This window comes from Synchiropus splendidus, chromosome 2 (assembly GCF_027744825.2).
Source record: "Synchiropus splendidus isolate RoL2022-P1 chromosome 2, RoL_Sspl_1.0, whole genome shotgun sequence".
Taxonomy (NCBI): Eukaryota; Metazoa; Chordata; class Actinopteri; order Syngnathiformes; family Callionymidae; genus Synchiropus; species Synchiropus splendidus.
Genome location: NC_071335.1, coordinates 10,278,700 through 10,303,561, shown reverse-complemented (window position 1 = coordinate 10,303,561; position 24,862 = coordinate 10,278,700). Strand labels below are relative to the sequence as shown.

Here is a 24,862-nt window from a genome sequence, read left to right as displayed (position 1 = left end):
TTGCATGGAAAATACTTTAACAAATCCACGAGTAACACTCGAAACCTCATTGTGATTCCTGCAAATGTTTAATTTGAAAATAGTTTTAAAGTCTGCTTAAAAAGCAACATAAATACTGACATAAATGAAACACATTTGAAGGAAATGACTTTGACAATTGAAGCCACAATATACCTCCTAACACGAGTGTGTCGTCTGGTTACACGACACCTCATGTCACACATTATTATGAACAAAACAGAACGGAAACATGAACAACAAGAGTGAAACTAAAGTGCAAATTTGAACATAAAACACACAACATACTTACATGCTGGGCAGATCTGGGAACACAACTTAACATGAACTTGTTAGCGTAACTAAGTGTTTAACTCCACCTTCAGAACACAATCCGCGCCTATGTGATTCTTCAGCCTGTGATTGTGGTGTAGAAAGACCTGCATGTCAACATGCTCAGCGCTCAGACCGGCTCGGAGCTTCGAGGCAACGTTCCCCGGTGCAGAAAATAGCAGCTCGGCTGGTGTCGACGTCGCTGGGATACACAGGAACACCCGCGCAAGCTTGGAAAGTGTTGGGAAGCGAGTGGCATTCGTTCTCCACCATGACAGCGGATCCTCTCGCTTTGCTGCGGGGTGATCCCCAAAGTACACAAGAACCTCATTCTGCACAGTTTGGTTCATTTTTTGCTCCTCATCCTCCTCTTCCTCATCACTGGTGTCAGGTCCCAGCACTTTAGCAATGAAGCTTGACTTGGCACCTGGTTTCGGTGTGTGGACTGCTGTGGTGACGACAGACTCCGTCTCGTCGGATTTGATCTGCTTCAGCTCTTTACTTAAAGCAAATGCGATGGACTGAACGATGCTCTTGACCTTGAAAGCTTCCTGAGGAGACAAGAATTTGAGTTTTCTAAACCGGGGGTCCAGAGCAGCAGCAAGAAGTGCTTTATTTGGAAAGTCATCGTGGAAAACTGAGAGTTCATGCCATCTTGTACTTATTTGCTCCATCACCTGAGTCTGGAACAACTGGACTGCTGAGGTGTCAAAAGATAGAGACTGGATGGACTTGCCCAGGCTATGCACCAGATGTGGAATAGCAGACAGGGTAACATACTCATGACCTCTCAGAATCACTGTAGCCCCATCGAACGGCTCAACTGCCTGGCAAAACTCCTCAAGAACGGCCCAATGTTCAGGCTTGAGATCCAGGTCGGGTCTACCTTTTGGTGCCACTGCCAGGTCAGACAGTGCGGCAGTCAGGGGCCATCTTTGCTCCAGCAGCCGGGCTAGCATGAGATAGGTACTGTTCCAACAAGAACTTACATCGGACACAAGCGCTTGGTGAGGCGTGCCCATTTTCTGCTGCTTATCCCTCAGCTTGCTGCTGGCCAACTCACTCACCCGGAAGTGATGCACAAGACCTCTTGCTGCAGCTACGCACGTTGTCATTGTTTGGTTGTCGCTCGTCGCGCACTCCACCACCAGGTTCAGGGTGTGACCTGCACATGCCACTGATGTCCATCCATGCTTGTCTGACAAAATCTTCACTGCCGCGACAACGTTCGCACTATTGTCGTGGACAACTGCGTTGATCTTGTCAGGTGATATGTCAAACGAGGCAACAACACTCTCTAGCCACTCTGCAATGATCTCAGCAGTATGTCCGTCCTCGAGCAGCGTTGTTGACAGACTGTACGACTGCATGCTCCAGTCTTCTCCAACAAAGTGGCACATCACCCCAAGATAGGCCTCTGCAGGAACACTGGTCCACACGTCAGTGGTGAGGGCAACACCAGCCGCCCCCTGAAGAATACTCTTCAACGCCATTTTCCTTCCCTCGTACTCGCTCTCCATCATCTCCTTGAAACTGTCTTTTGACGGGAGAGAATAATTTGGGTTGAACACCTTGATCATTTCCTGGAACCCTTCATCTTCAACCATCGACAGAGGCCGCATGTCTTTCACTATCATGTGCAAGATGCTGTCTGTGCATCTTTCCGCCGTTTCAGTGGAACACAGAGGAGCCATTTGGACAAAGCCATCCAAAGCATGGCTGAAAAGGAGACAAACACATTTGATTAACATGATGCAGTCAGTGGCGAGGGACAAAATAACATGAATTACAATAAGCTGCAGTAGCAGGTGGCGTGCATCATTTACCATTAGCCAATCCAAGCGTGTAGTAAATATATTGCTGTGTTTCTCACAAGCAATCCTTCTGCTATCGCTTCCTCACTTAATGCTTATGACCAAACACAGCTTTTGTGCTTGTGCACATGGACCAGCAGAGATACACACATTCACAGCACCATTTCATCCCAACCAAGGTAAAGTACTCACTCAGTGTGGGCAGCGACTTGCTGTGGGGTACACGGTTGCCTCTCCAACAGAAAGCCATAGTTTGTGCTATTGCTTTTCTTTGCACTGCAAAAGTAACATGAATAATAATCAAGACATCTGTCGGGCAAAACTGATATGCGCTATTAAAATGAAGAGCATCCATGTAAATCTACTGTGTTTGATTCTAGAAACAGATGGAAATGGTTTGGCAGAAGCTGAACATCAGGAGTGTTCCACAAGAGCGTCACTGTGGGTGCAGGATTGTCTCCCAAACAAACAGCTGCACACAATTGGCAGGTGTCTGTAGACTGTAGTCAGGCGATCGTCAGTCTGGGGCTGCTAACAAGTGAACTGTGGGTCACACTATAGAATAATAATCTATGAATAAACCAACAGCCTGGTTATTAACGGTCAATAATCAGTAAGTATGTTGTTTAGTGTGAACTTTTGGTGAACACTATAATGATTTATTACACGCCAATATGCTATTAAACCAGATAAGAATAAGCAGTTTAGGGTGATATGTATTTTTGTTCCCTAGTCTGAAGTGTGACCGAACTATCGTACCAAAGAGACTCCTCCAAATATCCGAAATGCTTCCGCTTCAAATGCTCCCGCATCGTAGTCGTGCTGCCATGATAAGCAAGGTCCATTTTGCAAACCGAACAAGTGATCCGTGTCTTTGACGAATTTAGGGTGAAGTGGTCCCACACTTTGGATGTTTTTGCTCGCGACGCGGGTACACTGGTCGCGGCCATTTTTCACGACCTGCTGCTCGCACTCGGGCATGTTCGTTTCGGGCCGAAAAAGCACGAGTGACCACGTCACAAAGCTCGTCATTTCGAGTCCCATTTCTTTCAGTTTGATGGCTGCACCTGCTGCAGTGTCCAAACTCTACAGTTCACTTCTATGTTTTTTCAGTCAAGCCAAGTACAATGTAGCTACGTCGTTTTTGATCAAATATATATGTGTGTGACAAACGAAACCTATTTGTGTGGCACTGGATGATGATGTTTAGTTTATTTAAAAAATGTTTGAAAATGTGACATATTCTTCAAATATTTGTAGTGTTTTCCTCCAATTTAGTACTGGGTAGTTTATAGACAGCAAGTGTTCTGTTTACTGTCTAGTTCTCCTTTGATAAAGCTGTGTTCTCATGAAAGGAATATGATATAATACAATGATTGTACATTACAGTCATTTATAAATGAATTAACATACATATGCTATTCAGACAACACATTTGAATCAAATGTGTTGTTGGGATTTCCTGCAGGAAAAACCGACCACTTCCAGGCATCACCTTTGTTAGTCTCATCCCCTCAACATCCAGACCTCCAGAGGTGGAGGTCTCAGGACTGGTGGAGACTGTGTGCTTCCCCTGCTTATGTGAGAGGTCCAGGAATGTCAGGGGTGGACCAGGACGAGAAACCAACTGCTTCCCAAGCTCTCAGGTGCCACCATCAGCACTGTGAGCTCTCTGTGTTTACACTTGGTGCAGAAAGAGTAACCTAAGCAGGAGAGGTAGGAAGCTGTACAGCAGCCCCGGTGGCCAGACTGGAAAGCCAACCGAGGTGTGGGGTGTGTTGATGCGCTCAAAGAGAATCGTGGGGGCTTGAGGTTTCCCGTTTGCTTTTGCAGCAAAAAGAATTGGGAGCTGATCCCACTTGTCTGCGCTGATGTTCAAAAGTCCCCGGTGTTAGCTGGTGCTCGGTGTCAGGGTCAGTGATCTAACCTCTGCTCTGAATGCTCAGTTAGGCTGTGGTCACGGAGCCGTCTGACCTGATCATGTGACATGATAAGGCTTCTCACCCGCTCTCACGCCACGCTTGACACTTGTGTCATGCCAACACCGCCAAGTGACGACGTGTAATAAATGTTACACCCCTGGCATTTAATTTTGTCATGCATCACAAAATCTTGATGTCAATAAAGGTTGCCACTGAAACACTGAAGACAATAACGTAAAAAAATTTGGTGGGACTTTAACAAGTTAATTACCATTAATTAATGCTCTCCAGAACACAGGGAGCCTTTGTAAGTGCAGGAGTTCCTGGTCCACGGATCACACTGATGCACAAGACACGTCACACCTAGGATGACAACAACAACAACAAACATGGAGGAATCCCTGAACAAAAGCAAACAAAAGCATCTGTTTGGTTTTGTTCAGGGATGTTTTTCACTACACAATGCCAGGGTTTCCACTACTCTGAATGTATTTGAAATTCTTATAAAATTGAAATTCTTATACAAATATTTTCAAGACATTAAAAGAGCTTTAGTTTAAATAAGGTGATATAAAAACTTGAATATAGCCACCATTGTGATTTATTGTGCTACTGTCAAACTGATGCAAAATAAACAATATTTTGTTGTTTAAATGTATGTATGGCTCCATCATTTGATTCAGTAATATACCAAATTCAAATTAATTAATTAGATTCATTTTTTTAAAATTGAATCCCACCCCTAGTTAAAATAGCTCACTTAAAAAAAAAAAGGAAATATAATGCTTTTCCCCGTCGACACAAAACAGTGTTGCCGTTTATGTTGCAACTATCATAAGACATAGTAGTCACTGTTGTTTTCATTGACAAACAGGTGTGACCAAGCTGTTCTAAATGCTTCGGTGATTGATATTTGTGATCAGTTGGAACTGGACTGGACACAGCAGCACAACAAGTATCACCATAGTCCCTCTTGCTCTCCCAAATAAATATGCTTTGAGTGAGGTGGCCAGTTTGTAATCTATAACTTCACTTCAACTTTGGAATTACATAGCTTCTATATTACTATTGCATTATATTACTATTTGATTCCTGAAGGAAATAAGTTGCAAAAGAGGCCCCCTTTAATGGATTATTGTCCTTTAGAGGACTACAATGTTCTTGCACACAAATACTGGCTCAGTCCACAGTACAGTCTGAGTTCTGGAAGTGTTTGAGGTTTATATGGGTAAACCCGTTCTTTCAAGTCGCCCACAAAAGAAGTCTGCTGTTGGATGCAGGGGCCAAACATATCCTGCAGTTTCTTGAGCGTTTCTTTCAGAAAGAAGGTCTGTTTCCTCCCTGCGGTGTGCACAGCAGCGTCACCCGTCATACCTCCTGATTATCTTCAACTGCTGGGTGTGAAAAAGGTTTCAAGCAGAGTCCCATACTGGGCCCTGTTGACTCTTTCTGGCTGACCTCCCTGCTTGGAAAAATAGAGGTTCTTTAAGTCACAACACCACACCAAAGATGACCAAGGAAAGAATGTTATAACAGTCAAAAATTCATTCATTATATTTCCAAATAAAGAAACATTTTTTTGAGAATTATAAGATGCAGCTAAGATGCATGGAGCTGTTAGGAATAAATGCAAAGGTGAAAGGCGTGAGGTAAATATTGTGTTTAATTAACAAACATCAGTCAGGGAGCTGACATTAGTCAGGGGTCGGAGGGGATGGGATGCTATAAAGCACAATGCACATGTGTAGAGGTGTGGACATATTTATCTGTTACACAAGGCGCAGGAAGTTCTATAGAACACACAGATCAGGATCCAAGTCTACGGTACAAAAAAACTTAGCAGCAACATGTTAACATCTGAGAGCGAGGGGCTAACAAAGTAGTTTCATTTAGAAAAAAGTCACAGTATTGTTGAAGCATCAATTTGTTAAAAAGGTAAAAACAGTTCTAAGCATCTTCTAGGGTCAATGCTACGCACAAGAGTGTTTTGAAACTCTAATATAAAGACCTTCTGGCATTAGCACAGTACAAACTTTTAGGAAACAAAAATATACACGGTCTTCACGTCACATTTGTAGATTAAAATGTAACTAAGGTCTCTGGCAAGCACAACAGTCTCAGTGATCCAAAAAACACATTTTCAATCAAAATAAGAGGACACCGTTTTTGTTAGTTCAGCTATCGTAACAGATTATGTCTTTTTAATACAAAAATAAGGACAATATAAATTAATATATATTAAAAGAGAATCAGATTGATACATGGGGATCTACTGAATAAGTACAGGTATTTATGATACAATAAATACTTGTCATCATGACGGTGGGGTAAACAGAGTCGTGGCAGGTGATATAGAACTTAGTGAGTTTGTATGTGTTGTTCAGTAGCTGTATAAAACACCACATCTGTGTGGAGCACCGTCACACAGTCTTGAGGAACTTTGTCACACAGGCAGCAGTCGTGGGTCTCCCTTTTGCCTTCTTGTGTCAAAAATGCAGCGCCTCCTAGTGGCGAGTCTGTGTTACTACCAGTTAGGGTTATTTCTAAAACACTCACAGACATGGGGAGCAGGAAGTTCTACAGGAAGCTGTCACTGACCGGGTCAGTCCTCCAGGGAAGGGACAGTGGCACACCATCGGAGTCATCATGACTGATAAAAAGAAGCGAGGAAATGTCTTTTTTTTTTCTCCACTTCGTAATAAAAATAGTCTGTTTTTTTTTTACAATATGATTCAACATCCCCATCAATCATCAGTCCAGCACTGACAAGGAAGGATTTTTTTTTTCTTTTTTCCCCAGAAATACAAATGGCGGGATGAGTGGTGTTGGGTTTGTCAGGTCGGGCAGGAACACAAAACTGTAGAAGTGAAAAATCGGAGGGTGCTGTCTCTTAATCTTTTACGAGGAACACTTTGTACAGCCACACTTGACGACTTTCTCCACTTCCTGGACAAAGGAGGAACCGTCGGTGCACTGGAAGGTGTATTTCCTGCGTTTGCTGCGTAGGGGGGTGCAGCAGGTCGCCAGTCCGTCTGCACCCCCAGTGCAGCTGCCCCGACACTCTAGACGGGAGACCTTCTCCTGGGTTTGGCACGCCGCGTAGCCTTGCTGGCTCTGGTAGTAATCTCGGACCCGTTCACCTCGACAGGCCACCTCTGCGGGAAAACCGGGTCAACATTAGTCACTCGGACGACAAAGGTGAGAATTACAACAAAGCATGGTGATATTATGAGTGATACGCTTTGGCCTTCCACACGTGAGCAAGTGGAGGCTACAAATGTCAAACATTATCATGGAAAATTCCTAAAAACTGAAAAGAACAGAAGGAAGACAATGAGCGTGACTCGGTGATGAAGGGGGGTTATGGCGTAGGAGACGGAGTTTCTGTGGCAACCCCTGTGTGTGTGAATATTCGGAACATTGTGTCCACTTCATAGTAAAAAAGTAAAACATGACCCTGATTATTTGTTATTCTTTGGCCATTGCCAAAGAGAAACCACCCCTAGCAACATAACAAGGTCCCATCACATGCTTCAAACATGAGAGAAGAACTGAAGCCACATTTATGTGGGAGATGATCTACTACATGGAGCCATGCAAATGGACGAGCTACTTTCTATTGGACCCGACAGCCTCACCTGAGTGACCCCTCGAGGGGGACTGAGAGGAAGCTCAGAAGAAGCTGGTTTGAAGAGGCAGCAGATTAGAAGAGTTAAGACAGAGAGTTAGAAAACACACAAAGCGGAAACTACTTGGTTAGTTCTGCTCATAAATGTTGAAGGCGGAAGCGGCGCTCACCTTTGTCACATGCCTCTCCTGTGTAGCCGCTGTTACATTCGCAGTACGCCTTGCCCAACCCTGACACTCGACATTTGCCGTGTTTGCAGTAGAGTAGGCTGCAGGCGGCGGAGGACTCCTGATTCTGCGCGTCACAGAGGACGCCGGCAAAGCCTGGCTGGCAGCGGCAGGAGTAAGAGTAGGAGTTGATGGCGAAGCAGGTCCCGTGGACACACCTGAAGTTCGACGACACAGATGTCATTTTAGTCACAGGAGCTAACGTGATAAATACACCTTTGTATTGTTGACACAACACACACTGGATGTCACTGGTTCCCCATGGTTATTTGACAGCTTTAATAGAGGGATATTCCAGTGAGAAGCTCTGAACTCACTTGTTGCCATCGCATGGATTGTTGACTTGTTCATCACACAACGTTCCAGTCCAACCCGGGTGGCAGGTGCATGTGAATCCCCGATGGCCAGTGGGGTGGCAGTCTCCTTGCTCACATGCTCCTCTTTGACACGGCTGGCAGCCCGGCTCCACCCCCTGACCCAGCCAGCTTCTGCCAGTGCTCTGCGCCTTCTCCGAGCCTGCAGGTCCAGATCCCGCTCCGAGGTCCTGGAGCTTCCCGTTGATGTATAGATTACGCAGGCAGCCGTGGAAGCTGGTGCCATTGCGTCCACTGGAGCTGTGTTGCAGAGCTGACAGACCGCCCGAGGCTGAGGTCCGTTCAGGCATCCCTAGAAGAGAAACGACTCCACTGGTTCACACATGCTCTTCTTCATGTGCTATATTATTCATTCAGACTTTCAATCTTTCAACTGTAACAGTTAAACAATGTGGAGTTATTCACTATTTGTTATTCGCCAAGTTTTAAATACGGAACATTAAAGAGTAGCAATGGAGTTTCAGATATACTTTTCAAAGACCAGTATTTATTTTTCTAAACGAATAACTAGTCTACTAGAAGTCAAGCTGGAAAGCCTGTGTCATGTCCGCACTTTGTTTGACTGTTTTGTCCGTGTTGTTTCATGCTATTATTTTGGTCACTCCCGGTTGTTCCTGTGTTTCCTCTTCCTTCTTTCCATTCAGCTTTTCGAGCGGCACAGCAGGCGTGCATTTGATCATCCTCCAAGCCTCCCATTGATATCAATGCCTCAACGCCAACTTGTGCCGTCAGATGGTTGCTTCGCGTTCCTTCACGGTAAACTCTTCCAAGACTTAAACTCTCTTGTTCCATTCCCTAGAATTTTCTAGCTCCTGTGTGCGCTTGAATTCCATTTCAGACACTTTCTTAGTTCCCTGTTCTTCCTCCCTCCATTTCTGTTTCTCTCCTCTCCTTCGCTATTCTACCCACGTGTGCGCGTTTTGCAAGCCTCACTTTTCATTTCTCATTGACGTAGTTATATTCTCGTGTGTGTTTTCCACCACCAAGCGCTTTTTGTTTACTGGGCCTCCTGAGCTTGTGCTTGTGTTCTCTGCGTTATTTAGGCTTGATTCTAGTTCGGTTCCAGATTCTTCCCCAGTCCCCACGTGTAGTTTCCGGTCCGCGCTCTGGTTCCGGCACCTTTTGTTCTCCTTACGAGTTTGTCTGTAAGTTGTCTCGTCTCTATTCATTCATTTCTTGAATTACTCTCCTCTCCGTGCCTTCTGTCGACCAGCACACCTTGCACTTGGGTCCAACCTTCAGTAGCCATGACAGCCTGGTGTGACCTCTGCAGTCACCTGAGCTAATGAACACCTCACAGCCAGTTTTATTAATGAACGTCCATCGCTGAAGATGTTCCAGATAATTTCATTCTTCTATTCTGTGCAGACGAACTTGTCAGTGAATTCTATTTTTAAAAGTGAAATAATGAGCTCGCCAAAGCCGATCTGCTCACCTCCCAGGTAAAGCGGCGAGTCGATGTTGAGTGTGGACTGTTTACTGATGGAGTGGATGGATTTTGGCAGCCCCCCGTCGATGGACAGAGACAGAGTGTCATCGGACGCCACCAGCTCGACGGCGTGGAAAGTCCCATCATTCACCGTCTCCACGCTGAGACAGACATGATTAGCATCAGCGTAAGAGTCGTTCATCATGAGAACGAGGCGCCGTGAGGATGAATGTTCACCTGTAAATGGCTGACGGAGGGTAGGCGCCGGTATCGTAGCTGACCCGCAGCCGTCCTCTGAACAGCTCCATGGCAATGTGATCATTATCCCCTTTGTACAGCAACACCCCACTGTCCTCATCTGTAGCAATCTGAGAAACAAACCAGCATTTCCATTTGTGACAAACTGGAGCTGCTCGTGCACTGCTTTGTCAACACCAGAAGTGGAACTACATGGCATTTTTTTATTACAGAAATAACGCATTTTGGACGCACAATGGACTCACATATTACAAAATAAATAATGCAGTGCTTACTAATGGAGCAAAAACACATTCTTTGAAATGTTTATCTTGCAGGCAAAATTCACTACAATACAAAATGCTGATTCAAGCAAAGTTATAAATGAACACCTAGTTGCAACACAACTACTTCAGTTGAAAAATGCAAAATGTATTCTATCAAATGTACATTAGAGATAGTCAGCCAGAAATATTACCACCACATGAGCCAAATTTGAACGTCAGTTTCAGCACTCACCTGCAGGCTGATGTTGGTCTGCGGTGAGATCAGGTTGGACGGGAGTTGCAGGTACGACTCTCGGTCGACAAAGTTGACACTGACCAGCGTCTCGCAGCGTTCTCCCTCATAGCCATGAAGACACTGACAGCGGGGGTCCGCTCCCATGACTACGCACTGCGCCCCGTTGAGGCAGTCGTGGTTGTCGCATGGACTGGTGCGAGGAAGGACCATCGGGGGGGAAAACTCGCAGAACAACCCACTGAGAAACAGGCGACACATTTAGGAAGTGTGGCTGTACTGTATATTTGTACCTTGACCTGCTTCAATATCCTGTAATCTTCATTCTACTTTGTGTTTTTTGAAAATAATGTAATATGACAGCAATTATTTATAGAAAGTAAGAATAATTTAGATTTGGAGAAATTACATTTCACATTTTTTTTTAATGTACTAATTATGGCCGTTGTTTTCTTCAGGATCTGGCAACAAAAACAGCCACACATACGCCACACATCAGTGGCTGCCGTTCATGATCTAAAAAAAAATGTTTCTGGTATTTTGTTGTTTGATATGCACTACAATACTTCAGCAACTTTCATTGAGTATGAAAGGTCCAAGAGCATCATTATCTTTTTTTTAAAACTTTTATTCCATTATCCATTTCATAGTTCTTCAAGTAAATTAAAGTAGTTCAGGACAGTGAAGTGAGTGACACACATCAGCTAACTCGTAAGACACAGTGACTGGTGGCGTTACTCACCTGTACCCCTGCGGACAGACGCACGTGTACCCGTCGACCGCGTCAATGCAATGGCCTCCATTTTGACATTTGTTATCTTTACAGTCGTCGAAGTCCAACTCACAGTGCTCACCTACATAACCTGGAGTGCACTCACACCTGTCAAAGGCAGGAGGAGACTAGCTCAACTTTTGAACTACAAATGTCAATTTTAAGGTAAAATAAAATTGACCTTTTTATTTGACCTTATGTTATTGCTTGATTTGATTTTTTTTTGTAGCTGTATAACTCACTTGTATCCTTTATTGATGAGAATGCACTTGGAGTCATGTTGGCACGGGTTCAACTCTGGTGCGCAGAAGTCCAGCTTTTCTTCGCAAAGCTCACCTGGAGAAACACACATCCAGGGTCTTATTCACACAGACTTAAGAACACACTTACACGAGCAAACATAAACAAGAATTTCACACTTAAGAATATCATTTGTCAAGAAAGTTCCAACATGTAACATTCCAATCTTTCAGTCTGTTTGGCTCCTGTGTGCGTGTGTGTGTTTGTGTGTGTGTGATGATGGATGACTCTCCCATGGGCAGCACTAACACAGCCTTCTGATAAATGATCTCATTTCTGGGAATGTCAAATACGGCATTCCCAGGTGTGTTGCGATGCGCTGTCTCCTCGGACCTCCGAATTGATTCCAAATAAATCCCTGAGGAATAAACTCAGTCCAGACAACACAAGATAATTAAAATCTTACCCGATAATCAGCTCGTGTCCTACGAATATAATCTCTTACATGAGTAAATCATCTCACTAATGTGACTGTTGCAGTACGTTTGTGTTTTTGAGTAAATCATCTCACCAATGTGACTGTTGCAGTACCTTTGTGTTTTCTGCACTTGAATTGATTCAGCACTTTTCATTTTTTATTCTCTTGAGGGCTGCATTCACTTTTATGTCCTCAATTTTATCCCATAAAAATATGCCTGCTGCCGTTCTGTAAAGATGCAAATCAATACGGAGAGCTCTGTGTTTGTGGACAAATGACTCGGCTATTATTGTCTGTGCATGTAAGAGTCCAATGTTGCACTCGTTTAATGGAATTTAAACGTAACTATAAACACATCCATACAGTATATATTGCCTGTTTAGGTCTTGCTTCAAAAGACTCCTTGAGACTCCTAAAGATGGGCGGAGTTTATGTGCTGCAGCTGGCAGATTCCTCAGAGGACGGATTGCAGAGTCAGTGATGTGTTTAAACATCAAGGACATGCACTGCTAACATGGAGCCAGAGAGTATAGTACCTGGTAATGAATTTCAGTTTTTGAGTTTGCAGGGATAAACCACAGGAAATGAGGAAAGAAACGTAGGGCGGTGGGAGAAAAGAGAAAGACGGCAGGGACAGAGAAGAACAGACTGACCTCTCTCCACCTCATTGGTAGCAGCTGCGACCACAGAAAAGACGGACAGAAAGCAGAGCGAGACAGCAACAGAGAGAAGACGGCCACAAATGTTAGCGATCAGAGACGGTTAGCACACTGCAAAAGCAGACGCACAGCTCACGTGGACACGCCGGCACCGTGAGTTACCTGTGTACTCAGGTGAGCACATGCACGTGTAGTTGTTGATCCCGTCCACGCAGGTGGAGTTATTCTCACAGTCGTTGTCCTCGCAGTCATCAATGTTGACCTCACACGTGTCGCCCTCAAAGCCTTCTGGACACACACACCTGAAATGGAACAAATATCACTGAGTAAAACGGCCAAAAAGTAATGATGAAGGTGAAGGCAATTTCTATTTTAGGATGATTGCGGTGCATGACTTAGAAGTGACTATATACTTGTTTGAGCGTTTGTTTAAGCATTGCCCTCAGAGTTAGCAAGCTGAGGCGCCACCTAGAATGAACCATGTTCATCCATTTCTGAGAAATTGAATTTGGAAAGCAACAAATTTAGTGCCTACACGAACCGCTTCGTCTTCCGGTGACTCGTCTGGGTGTAAAACATGCACGTATAAAGTTCTAGAGCGGCCATGTTTTACTAAGTTAGTATAGAATGTGTGACAAATAGTGCAGATCGTGGGTTATTTATAAGGCCATTTTTGTTGCTCACTCCATTCTTTACAGACCATTCTGAATTGGGGGGGATTTTGGAAACTCTGATATAATATATCTTCATAAATAGAAACACTTCAATGTTTATTTTGAAGCCAGCTACTCAATTAGTATGTGAGATTCGATTTTGGTGCGACGGATTGTAAACAGAAACTCTGGCTGAAAATGAAGGCAAGTCTGTCAATATTGTGACTCTCTTTCTAATGATCTTGCGAAAGTGAAGAAAATAACACAAGTGGTCACAATGTTATGGACTATTCCCCGCAGGAAATCATGGGGATCTGTTGACAGACACGGCAGGCACCTTGTGCTCTAATATCTCATCCCATATTCAACATGGGCATCCCTCCTCTAAGCGGCGCAGACGCAGAAATCATTCACATAAAGACGTCCGGAAGACCATATTGAATGGAAGGGAGTCGGGCAACATAGAGGGAATACAAATCAATGGATGGATCCCTGGAGGTTCAGACCAGCTCCACAGCGCACAGACAGCCATTAGCCTGCCTCCTGTTAATACTGATCAGCCTAATGAGGAAAATAGCAGCCTCACAACAGGGCTGTCCAGAGGACAGACGCTCCCCTTGAGCCAATTACGACCAGTAAGTTCACCCCTGCTGCCATTAGCATGGCAGCACCATCACCGGAGCGCCTGATGCTGTCAGCGGCTCACAGGTTTATGGAGAAAAGTGACCGATGGTGGCAAACACACCCTTGAAAGTAGAGTCTTCACTTCCAACCAAGCCAATCAGACACAGTACAGAAGGACTTCAGGTCAGAATTCTGCCTAATGAATCCATCTCTTCCTAAGTGGATCCTCTCGAGTGGGAGCAGCATGACCCCCACGTGCTGCATGATTTATTAGCCGATTGAGCGATGACATGGGTATTGGGAAATGGTCCGCTAGCAAAGGAATATGCCGCTAGGATTTGACAGTGAAGGGGAAAACAAAGTGACAGATGGCACTTTTCTCAACAACATCTGCGTAGAGATTACAGATGTCACACCAGGTCTGGTGGGATGAGCATTAGTTACACTTCACTCCACTGAGAAGCTTGAAGAATGGCCTCTCGACGCTCTCTTCTTTTATCGCCGTCAGCCATAAACTTGATTGTGAACAACTGTATCTGCTTCTTGCTGAAGGATTAGAGGGACAGACCATTTATTTGGTGGTGAAACATTTAGAACCTGACTGTGTCACGCTCAAGAAGAAGACACACCACCATTTCTTAAGAGGTACGTTCACAGCGAGACACAGCCAGAGCGACTTTCATGTTCTTCCTTGCCTCACATCCACAAACATTCTGACTGCAAGTCTGATTTCAAAGTATTGCAGCTAACTTCCCTGTGGGCCTGCAAGTAAAAACTAGCTTCATTTGGTTTGACATAGATTTATTATTGCCCCAATTAAGTCCTTTGAAAACCAGTTTCTCTAGTTTATATTTCTTGCAGTTTTTACATGCATCTGGCTAATGTTGAGCTACCTTAACAGCTTCTTATGAGAGACTTCATGGACATAACCATGTAAGGTCTTGCATTATTCAGTGTAAACAGGACACAAAATCTCACATTCTCAATAGTTGCCTCCCTCTTCTTCTATTGACCAGTACTTCCATTTCTAACATCCTTCCTCTACATATTTTCTGTCTCTCCTCTCCACGAGTTCTTGTTTAAAATTCCCCCATTCATGTCAACTATTTCCACTCACATGACCAGTTCACTTTCTTAAACACAACATGCAAAAGGGCTGGTGGTGAATCAAAACCATGTCTCCACGATGTGGTGGCATCTGTCACAGAGCCTTGTCCGCTCTGACAGAACTTTAATTTCTCATGTCCTTTCCTTCACACCTCCATCTCTTCATCCAACTTGTTAGTGGTTTACAACCTGTTCGGCATGTGGATATCAAGTAGACACTCATGACGGACCAATTTCAATATAGTGTTCTGGTAAGTGGTAAGTAAGTTCCTGAGATTTGGTGCAGCCGGTAAATGTTAGTCAGTCTGTCATTGGGATGTTGAATATGCCAGTTTCCTTTCCCACTGACACAGGAAAGATGGACATTGTTTAAGTAAGATTTTCTAGCCCCATCCAGGCTACAGAAATAAATCATGTATGTCTCACCAGAAGTTGCCCCCATCTCCTTCCTTCAGATGGCAGGTCCCTCCATTCAGGCAAGGATTGCTGATGCAGGCGTGAATTGGCTCTTCGCAGTTTTGACCCTAGGGACCCCAAAAAACATCATATATTTACAAAGGTTTCATCAAAACTCTTTGTTTTTTTCAAAACTCAGTACCTTAAAGCCAAAGGGGCAGTTGCAGCGGTAGTAGTTGACCGGGTCATTGGAGCAAGTGCCATCATTTTGGCATGGATTGGACAGACAGGGCTCACATTTAGCCTGGACACTTAACTCCACTGGACCTGTGGAAAAGCAAACGTATACTGTAGGTTTAAGCTTTTGTGTTAGCCATGTGGAACCTGACCACGACACACATTAATACATTTTTGGGGACTTGTATGTCAAAACCCTTAGTTGTGGTCCTCTAGATCTATCTTTCAGTTTTTCAATGAGAGAACCAGTCAGTGAGGAAAAAGGATTTCACTGACTTGTACCCATCATCAAGTTCATTGAGTCACTAGCCAAAGATTATGATCACAAGTGAGGGTACAAGCAACACATTCTCACGCCCAAGAGCAAGAGGGGGCAGTACAATGTCTGTGAAAACTAGCAAGCTCAGGCAGAAACAGTTGCGGCTCATGAATGCAAAGCAATATGTGTGTTTTCCCTGCGACGTACAAGTCCCCAAGTTGACAAACAAGCAACGCTGGTAGGAACACAGGGAGCTTGAAGGGAGAAAAAGGCTGGTTTGGTTTTCTTCAGGGTTGAAGGACACAAGCGAGTTGGGGCAGTCTGAGGGAACTTAGGAGACCAACAGAGGAGAAAGTACTTATGTTCGATACTGTACCTGCTACCAGAAAACCACACGGCCCAGGAACCTCTACCGTGCGTCAGTCAGGTTAGGTCAAAAATAGGTTTCAGTCACGCGTTCACAGGTAGTGTGATTCAACAGTACAGTTAATCAGAAGACCACAGCAGATTCAGGGAGGAGCTAAAGAAACAGCTTTGGTTGGTAACTTTAAAACAACAGTGCTTTGTTGTTGGTGTGACTCTCAAAATATGACACATACGTGACATGGTGAAATTGTAAACAAGGAAAAATATACTGAACATTGATAATTCAAACATTACACAACAAAAAAATGTTTTGGAGCATCATATTGGCTTGAAAATTGATAAAAAGGATTTTTGACTAAAACACATGCTGGGAGATAAATATGCAACACAGCTAGGCTTTTTGCGGCAGCCAAAGCTTTATCAGGCCCACTAACGTTCTCTTGTGGGTCTCATGGTGAAAAGCCTTTGCCAAAAGTTATATGTATAAATTAGGGGTGGGATTCGATTTAAAAAATTAATCTAGTTAATTTGAGATTAATTAATCGCAGTTAAATTGCATAAGAATATTTGCCACAAGAAGCCACATCTTTCAATTTGAATGAATTTGATGGAGCGATACATACATTTAAACAAAATAAAGTAAAATAATTAATAAAAAGTAATGTAATTATTTTGCATCAGTTAGACAATAGCACAATAAATCAGGATGGTGGCTATATTCAAGTTTTGATATCACCTTATAAAGCCCTTTTAATGTCTTGAAAATATTTGTATAAGAATTTCAAATACATTCAGAGCAGTGGAAATATATTTGTATAAGAATTTAGATTTTATCATGTTAAATTAAATTATTTTTTTGGTTATACTTAATTAATCATAATAGTGTTATTTTAATTAATTAATCGTAATCATCAGTCCCACCACTAGTATAAATATATAGATATTTATAAGTGGACATCAGATCAAGAGGATGTATCCACCTGTGCAGGTGAACTTCTTGGACGGTGTGGTGAGCAGCAGTTTATCTGTCATATCTCCAGGCCCAGCGCAGCGGGCGATGCCTGGTTCCTTGTAGCCACTCTTCACCCAGTCTGACAGCCACTGCATGTGGCAGTCGCAGTACAGAGGGTTGGCGCCCAGAGCCCTGCAGGACAGTGAGAGGAGAGTAAGCAAGGATACCTCTGTTAAGACTTATCTACCTACATCTATTATTTGAATGCTTGGCAAAGAAGGAATATGTAATATTGCTGTGAAAAGGGGGTGCTACTATGAACAAGTGGTATTGATCAAGGAGATTGAGAAGTGTGTGTCTGTGTGCTTCTCACAGGTGGGAAAGAGATGCCAGGTCTTTGAAGGCTCCTTCTGGTATCAGCGATATGTCGTTACCATGGAGAGACCTACGGGAGAGCGAAGGTTGAGCCGGAATGTGTGGCGCACATGTGGGCGATTGAGAACCGGCAGTTTTGCTTCTGTTACAGATACTCACAATAAGCGAAGAGACTTGAGTCCATCAAACGCCCGCACTGGTATGCACCGCAGGCGGTTGTAACTCAGGATTCTTTATCCCCACATAAAAAAAAGATAACCATTAGTATGCTGATCATTTTTAACCAAGTATGATGAGGTGAAGAGCAACATAGCTTATATGTGTAAACTGTATTGCTCTCCTTAACATCTTATTACATACAGACATTAACAGATTCATTCATTGGAAACATTTTGTAATTGTTGTTCACACTAGATGGGCCATTATATTTACTCATCTCATCCCCATACAGAGCCTCTTACACCAGCACAGTTCTGATTCTGGAGCTGTAGTGGATTCTGTGACTCAATATCTATTCTGAAAGCCTTTGCTTTCATTCGACTGTCAAGCATGTAACCACTTTTAATGATGTGGAGACATAGACGGCGATTATGTCTTTGAGGTACTGGCATGTGAGTTGGCCAATATAGTTTCCCGAAGTGACTGATACGACATGCCCATTGATGATGTCATGGTTCACGGGCCTGCATCCTTTAAGTTCACAAAGCCCGGTTGGTCCAAACTTAGGTGCGGGAACTTCGCTCCATGCTGGATATGAACCGGCAACCTTAATTCTGAGAGCGTGCAGTTGCTACTTCCACACCATGCAGCCTTGCTAGCCTGGTTCTGGACACATACATCGGGGAATTTGTCTTTACATCACACCATAGTCTTCTCCCCTCACAAGCTTTGCCTATGGGGAGCATAAGTCCTGCCCATCTACTTCCGCCTCATGGGACCTGAGTTAACAAAAAATATGAACGGGAGTCAATGGTGAGTTATTTTCTGACCGAGCTTGAAAAATGCCATAGATCTGACACATGATGTCTGTGAATCTGAATGATACAGTCTAAGGCCGTGATAGCACTGCCTTTTGACCGGCATCAAAAGTTACTTAGGTTTTGTGTGATATGAACTATAAAGCTCATGGATAATCGGTCGAGTGTGAGCTAGAATGCGGGACAGATTCAAGTGTTTAACTATCTCCAACCTGATAGTTTAGCACATTTAGCATCTGCCATAGCGCCGGGGCAGTCGGATTCTGGTGTGACCTCGTACATAAGACTGTAGCCCAAATAATTATGTGTTTTCACAAGCAAATAAAGCACAAATGTCGTCGAAACTCATATCATTTCACATTTCAACTGAGGAACAGCATATGTGTGATCCAGCGCATGAGGCAAAGTGGTCCAGAAAATAACTTTTGATCTGCCTATAGGCTTGCATTTATTTTATTTGTTTATTTTTTATCTAGGAGCTGAGACTTGTGCTCCCTACAGCACATTCTATCTTGTCATAAGTTGTTTTAATCCACCTATCGTCATCTTTAATCATTTAAAGGGAAAGCACTCTTCAGATCGCCGTGCTGATGATAATATGCAACTTCAGCTTGTTTCCCGGCAACAAGAGGGGTCCACTTGATGGCAGCGGGAAACTGTGACACCAGAAGTGTTCTCCCTAATCCTGCAATTTTCTTTATGTGGCCAGATGTTGCAAAAAGTTTGACATTATCCTTCCAAGAATAGGCGCCTGCGGTAATAATCTATATTATTCATGCTCTGCATGAGGCCAGATGGCTGGAGTGCCAAGGACTGGTGGTTATGGACAGCTCTGCTTTGGCATTCAAAGGTTGGTATTTCCTGTGACTTTATAACACACACCCACACACACACTGCATGAGGATGATGTAAAGCCGGACTCACAGGGTAAGCAGCTCGGACATGTTACTGAGGCTGTGGTTGGACAACGTGCTGATCTGGTTGTTACTCAAATCACTGTAAAGGAAGCAAACATGAAGACACTCACAGGCAGTGTTGACAACACATGCTGCAGTAACTGACACACAAACATAATGCAGAACACATTTTACGCTCATCAGAAATCCAACTCTCTAAAGGGCCAGACAGGATCTCCAACAACATTCCAGTCAGTGTTGTGTGCAGGAAACACAAGCCAAGTCATGACCCCTTCTCTCCTCTTTTTGGACGAACTTGTGATTAGTGAATTAGTGCGCTGCTGATATGTGTGTGTGACACTTACATGAGCGTCAGGTGTTTGTAATTGGAGAGCTCCACTGGAACCTGGGTGAAGTGGTTACCGTCCAGATACCTGGGAGAGGGAGGGAGAGACGTGGGAATGGAGAGGTTTGAAAACAGTGAGGTCCAAAAAAGAGAGAGGGGGGTGAGGTGGGGCAGAGAGATGATATTTAGTCATGTGGGAAATTCCTGGTCTTCAGCAGTGTGAAGAGTCATTACACTACGAGCCATTATAAACACATGAGCGCAATATTCCCACAAGCATCAGAATAAATTATAGCTGCTGCCGCTCTTTCTCACACGACTGGAATCACATCGCACATCATGCGCACTGTGGCAAAACACTACCAATTCAATATATTAATACTTTTCCTGTTAATATTGGACACGGAAAATACAATGAAAAACCACCCTGATGCGGCGAGTGTAATTTAGAGCAATCATTTCCACATCATCACTGGTTGTCTGTCTCATGGAAGGATGGAAGTTTCAGCAAATGTGCTGTGGAGGCACTTTTCCACCAATTTATGAAGCATTTCTAATAAAATGTGGACAATTGTGCAACCCTAATAGTTTGTAAACTCACTTGTGGTTCATAAATGTGAAATGAGACCAGGACCGCATTGGAAAGCTGCTGGGTGGATTGTTTATCGTCCATGATATTATGCAGCACGTCTACGCGTTTCGAATCATAGCTGACTGGTTCTCAATCCTCCTGGATGAATACAAGCAAGTGGAAAGCTTGCACCATGCATCTTTCATGGAACTGCTTAACGGTCCACCTTAAAAGGCCCTTGAGGGGGCACTGACAAGGATGAGGTACAACTGATAAATGATTTGGAATGGTGACGTTTTGTTGCATGCTAGTTGGAACTGAACATGTATTCAACATTTAATGAACATTTCTCCAAGAATAATTCAGAACTGAATCTGTATTTCACTGGTATTAGCTTGTCTTCTCATGCATGTCCTATGTGTCAAGGCTGACTTATGAACTCACAGTTCAGTGGTCTCCTTGGGCAGACCTTTGGGCAGCGTGGTAAGGCCCTTGTTGCTGCAGCGCACCACAGTGTCCAGACAGGAGCACTCCGCCGGACACCTCAACACCGGAGAGCAGCTGTTCTCATCGTTACCTGGTGAGGACATAGTCAGCTTCTCCTCGATCTGCATCCCACACTCTTCCATCTCACCTTCTTCACAGGCGAAGTCCTGAACTGCCACATCCTGTATGGGGATCTCCTTCAGAAAGTAAGGGCTTTGGCAGCGAGGGTTGCCGGTGACAATGCGCTTCCTCCTCAGCCAGTCACCGAGCCAGGTCAGGTGACAGTTGCAGTTGAAGGGATTGGCCAGAAGGTTTCTGAGGAAGCAGAGGATTAATGTCATCGCTGAAGCGAAGTTGAAGTTTAAAGAGGCATCAGTGCTGTTGTTTCGACTCACAGTGTGGAGAGAGAGTGCAGCGTGTCGAAGGCTCCTGGGTTCATGGAGGTGATCTGGTTATCGTAAAGCGACAGGAGACGCACCGAGCTCAAACCCACAAAGCTGCTGTTGCTCACGCAGCTGATGCGGTTGCTTCTCAGCATGCTGTGTGGACAAATGACACACAGAAAACAAACAAGATATTACTTATAGCTTTGCGACCAACAGTCGTCGACTATGTTACAATGTTCGTAACTCTCACCACAAGAGAACCATTAAGTGAGACGCCAGCTAGCATACATGAATCACAATGTCTTGAAGTGGATTTGTAGACCCTCGGTTATCATGGGGGTGACACTCCACAGGGTGAAACTCTTTGGTCTTTGATTTATGATTTTAACCACTAAAGGCTTGGGCTGGGCCTCGAACAAAGGTCTTTATCATTAATGAATCGTGATTAATTGCATTTAAATAAATAAATTTAAGTTGAGTCCAAACACATCAGGGTGCGATGGTCCGGTGAACTCTACTGCATTAGGTGCACAGAACCACATTCCTTGTGCTACGATGGTGATATTTTCCATCCATCAGTGCAATCTAATGATTCTCCTTCAAGATAGATGCTTTGGTTATGACATCACTACGTATAAAGCCGTGCACCTGGAACTGGTGGGTGAAAAATGTCCCCCATAGAAGAAGGTTTATACACGATAATTCTGTTCCATTTGGACCCAATAATTGTTTGAGTCAGTCAGAAATGAATTGAAATGAAGTCCTGCCTCTATTAAAACATGTATTTATTACGATCACAATCATTTACGACAAGCTTTTTTTACACATTTAATATTCCATATATGCTCCAGGACACAAATACTGGTGAGGTGATAGCATCTTCTTTCTGCTTCTCCTACTTTCTGAGAAGAGTCTGAGAAATGTTACTTAGAAACTAATATTGAAGCATGCTTGAATTACATTACAAAAATTGAATGACAAGATTATTTACTGCTACTGCCTGACCTGTGCGACCCATGTAAAAGACATACAAAAAATATATTTTTACCTCAGGCCTAGTTTGATTTGCAAACATGTCCATCTCTGAAAACACCTCCATTTTTTTAATTATTCAAGAATTTGAAACATAACTGATTTTATTTTTTAAAAGAAAATACCAGCCTTCAAACATATATATATATATATATATATATATATATATATATATATATATATATATACACACACACACGAGGTGAAGGATTACTGCAGCAGTGAAAAACACAACCCTATGAATTAAATTAATATTAACGTTGAAAGAAATGCCTCTTTCTGGCAAAAGTTTATTTTATGCAACAGGATTTACTGTATGAATTATACTTCAACTTAAAATATTTTTGCCAATTGAGCAGCAAACAAAACATTTGAAGACTAAACTTTTGTTTTAAATATTCATGAACTAGTTTGGAGGCCTTGGCAGTATGCTGGAACATATTGTTATATCTCCACATAATTGATAGGCTGATATGTATGCATATGCAAGTGTGCTTGTTCTCACAGAGTACGGAGTCCGCTGAGGCCCTTCAGCATGCGGTGGTGTATGTTTTCCAATCTGTTGGATGTCAGAATCAACTCGTTGACCCCCGAAGCTCCTTCAAACGTCCCTTCCTCTATGTCAGTGATGCGGTTGTTACTCAAGTTGCTGGAGAAGATGAAGAGGAGTAGGCAAATAAAAAATGATAATGATGACATAAAGCAAAGTAAATCTCATTCTCTTGAGCAACTTCCCAACGTCTTGTGTTGTTGTGACCCGCGTATGACTCTTGAATATTCTGATCTGGTTTAAAGAGTACTCACATCTTCCTCAGCTGTGGCAGCTTTTTGAAGATCCCTGTCGCCTCCAGCACAGTGAATTCATTGTTGTTGAGACGCCTAAGAACAGAGCAGCGAGGAGGTGTTTGAACAGACACAACAACAAAAGCCAGTCAGCGGTGAAAGTTGAGAAGACCGGCGAACCACACACATTGTTATAGACAGATGCATGGAGTGTGACTCACAGTTCAGCAGTGTACTGTGGGATGTGATCTGGTATTTTTGTGAGTTTCTGGTTGGAGCAGTCCACTGTGGTGCCCTCGCAGCGACACTTCTCAGGGCAAGCCAGGTCAGCGAAGCAGTCCCCTCCCAGCTTACTGCGGTAATCCTCCGTACCTGACCCCAAATGTAATCAAAACGTCAGAAACGCTTTTCCAATAATATCCATGGATTACTTGTATACCGTCTCACACTGCGGGTGAACTCAAGATTGTGATAAAAATGAAGAATTCTGATGAAATGCAGCCGCAAGTTGCAGCATTAGCTTAGAATTGTCAGAGTAATTCAAAGCAGTGTTTCTGATTACGATCATACAAAACATTCCCTGAGGGTGCGGCTTCAAAATGCTCCATTTTTTTTCACAACCACGACTGCCCGGGACACAAAACTTGTCCCCTTTAATATGTCATCCACAGTCACATCAGTGTAAAGCACCAGGGTGTCCATTTTCGCCTGTCAGGGTTCAGAGCAACAATTAGTTTGAACAACGACAGCACCAAACAGGGAAGTAAGGCACAGCAGTTGGAGCTCAAACGCACACACACACACGCACAGACAAACACACACGCATGGGTCACAAAGGGAAGCAGGAGATTGTGGTCTCCTGCATCTCGGCCATGCTGTAGGGGTTTGCAGGGCCGTTCCATGGTGCTTGACGGAACCATGTTCCACTTTAGGAACCTGGCAGCCACATGGTTAGATCAAGCACAAAGGAACAACCTGCTGACTGACTGCTCCTCAGCTGGAACACAGGGATGGAAGGACAGAGGGAGAGAAGGAGGAGTAGAAGGAGGCAGCAGGAAGAGTAAGGGAGATAGAACCAGGGAAGGCAGGGAGGAGCGATTAGAAAAGAGAGATGGACAGATGAAAAACAGCGCTGGGGTGGAAAAGGGAGAGCACCAAAGTGACAGTGAAAATGTGAAAGTCGCATCTGTATTTACAAATGTGTATAAATTGAACAGTTTCATTTGTGACTTCTCGAGGAACCAGATCGCTTGGTGTAAAAGTGCAGCCAGAATGATCCAATTTAACATCTCACATTGGTACCACTCATACTGCAAGTGAACTGCAGCACTTGAAGCACTTATTACAACTCACATTCAAAAGAGTCACACATTTTAAATTAAATTTGTACTCCTGGTTCAAGAAAAAGAAAGAAAAATTCATTAAAGGTTCCAGCTCTTACGCTTTTTGTTTTAAAGATGGCTGCTTCATCCATGTAACAGGATCCAAATTGGCAATTTACTGAACGAGTTGTGGTCCATTTGTAAATACAATGCTATTAATTCAAAAGCAAAAGATGAGAAAACCCACCCAAAAGCGGAGTGAGAAATGAAAGACAGTGATTGCTGCTGTCTACACATCTATATTCCCAGCTCATCAAATATTAAAGCTTGCTCCGTGCCTTTTGTCGGCTTGCCCCCTCGAGATTGTTGGGTACGTGCATGTGATTGAACGTGTGACCAAAGACGGGTGTCACAACACATACTCTTTAAACAGTTTCGAGGAAATGGCAGAAATGGAAACTCTTA

General features: G+C 43.6%; 2 protein-coding genes across 14 annotated transcripts in view; both read right to left on the bottom strand.

Annotated features, from left to right (window-relative positions):
- Nucleotides 1-123: 123 nt before the first annotated feature.
- On the bottom strand, nt 124-3,105 carry LOC128754485 (E3 SUMO-protein ligase ZBED1-like). 2 transcript variants are annotated; one of them, XM_053857139.1, is made up of 4 exons: nt 2,904-3,105; nt 2,337-2,420; nt 1,398-2,049; nt 124-881 (listed from the first exon to the last, which is right to left on the bottom strand). In XM_053857139.1, exons 1-4 carry the CDS (start codon nt 3,092-3,094, stop codon nt 360-362), a joined length of 1,449 nt encoding a protein of 482 aa, XP_053713114.1. In that variant the 5' UTR covers nt 3,095-3,105; the 3' UTR covers nt 124-359. The 2 variants fall into 2 exon arrangements, with proteins under 2 accessions (XP_053713114.1, XP_053713113.1); XM_053857138.1 differs by having other exon boundaries at nt 124-2,049.
- Nucleotides 3,106-5,720: 2,615 nt separating this feature from the next.
- Nucleotides 5,721-24,862, bottom strand: part of LOC128753923 (slit homolog 2 protein-like) — an 82,502-nt gene continuing 63,360 nt past the window's right edge. For 3 of the 12 annotated variants that reach the window (XM_053856124.1, XM_053856126.1, XM_053856129.1), the window contains 23 exons: nt 23,297-23,447; nt 23,097-23,171; nt 22,798-22,941; nt 21,270-21,413; nt 20,833-21,189; nt 19,837-19,905; nt 19,500-19,571; nt 17,758-17,829; nt 17,597-17,668; nt 17,252-17,415; nt 16,282-16,314; nt 15,612-15,736; nt 15,440-15,537; nt 12,792-12,931; nt 12,624-12,647; nt 11,495-11,588; nt 11,223-11,360; nt 10,481-10,721; nt 9,962-10,092; nt 9,731-9,885; nt 8,239-8,587; nt 7,865-8,079; nt 5,721-7,221 (listed from right to left, as the gene is read on the bottom strand). In XM_053856124.1, coding sequence (XP_053712099.1) covers nt 6,965-7,221; nt 7,865-8,079; nt 8,239-8,587; nt 9,731-9,885; nt 9,962-10,092; nt 10,481-10,721; nt 11,223-11,360; nt 11,495-11,588; nt 12,624-12,647; nt 12,792-12,931; nt 15,440-15,537; nt 15,612-15,736; nt 16,282-16,314; nt 17,252-17,415; nt 17,597-17,668; nt 17,758-17,829; nt 19,500-19,571; nt 19,837-19,905; nt 20,833-21,189; nt 21,270-21,413; nt 22,798-22,941; nt 23,097-23,171; nt 23,297-23,447 — 3,320 coding nt within the window. In that variant the 3' untranslated portion in view covers nt 5,721-6,964. Of the gene's footprint in view, nt 7,222-7,704; nt 7,749-7,864; nt 8,080-8,238; nt 8,588-9,730; nt 9,886-9,961; nt 10,093-10,480; nt 10,722-11,222; nt 11,361-11,494; nt 11,589-12,623; nt 12,648-12,791; nt 12,932-15,439; nt 15,538-15,611; nt 15,737-16,281; nt 16,315-17,251; nt 17,416-17,596; nt 17,669-17,757; nt 17,830-19,499; nt 19,572-19,836; nt 19,906-20,832; nt 21,190-21,269; nt 21,414-22,797; nt 22,942-23,096; nt 23,172-23,296; nt 23,448-24,862 lie in introns of all 12 variants that reach the window. The other 9 variants (XM_053856130.1, XM_053856133.1, XM_053856134.1 and 6 more) reach the window with 7 other exon arrangements.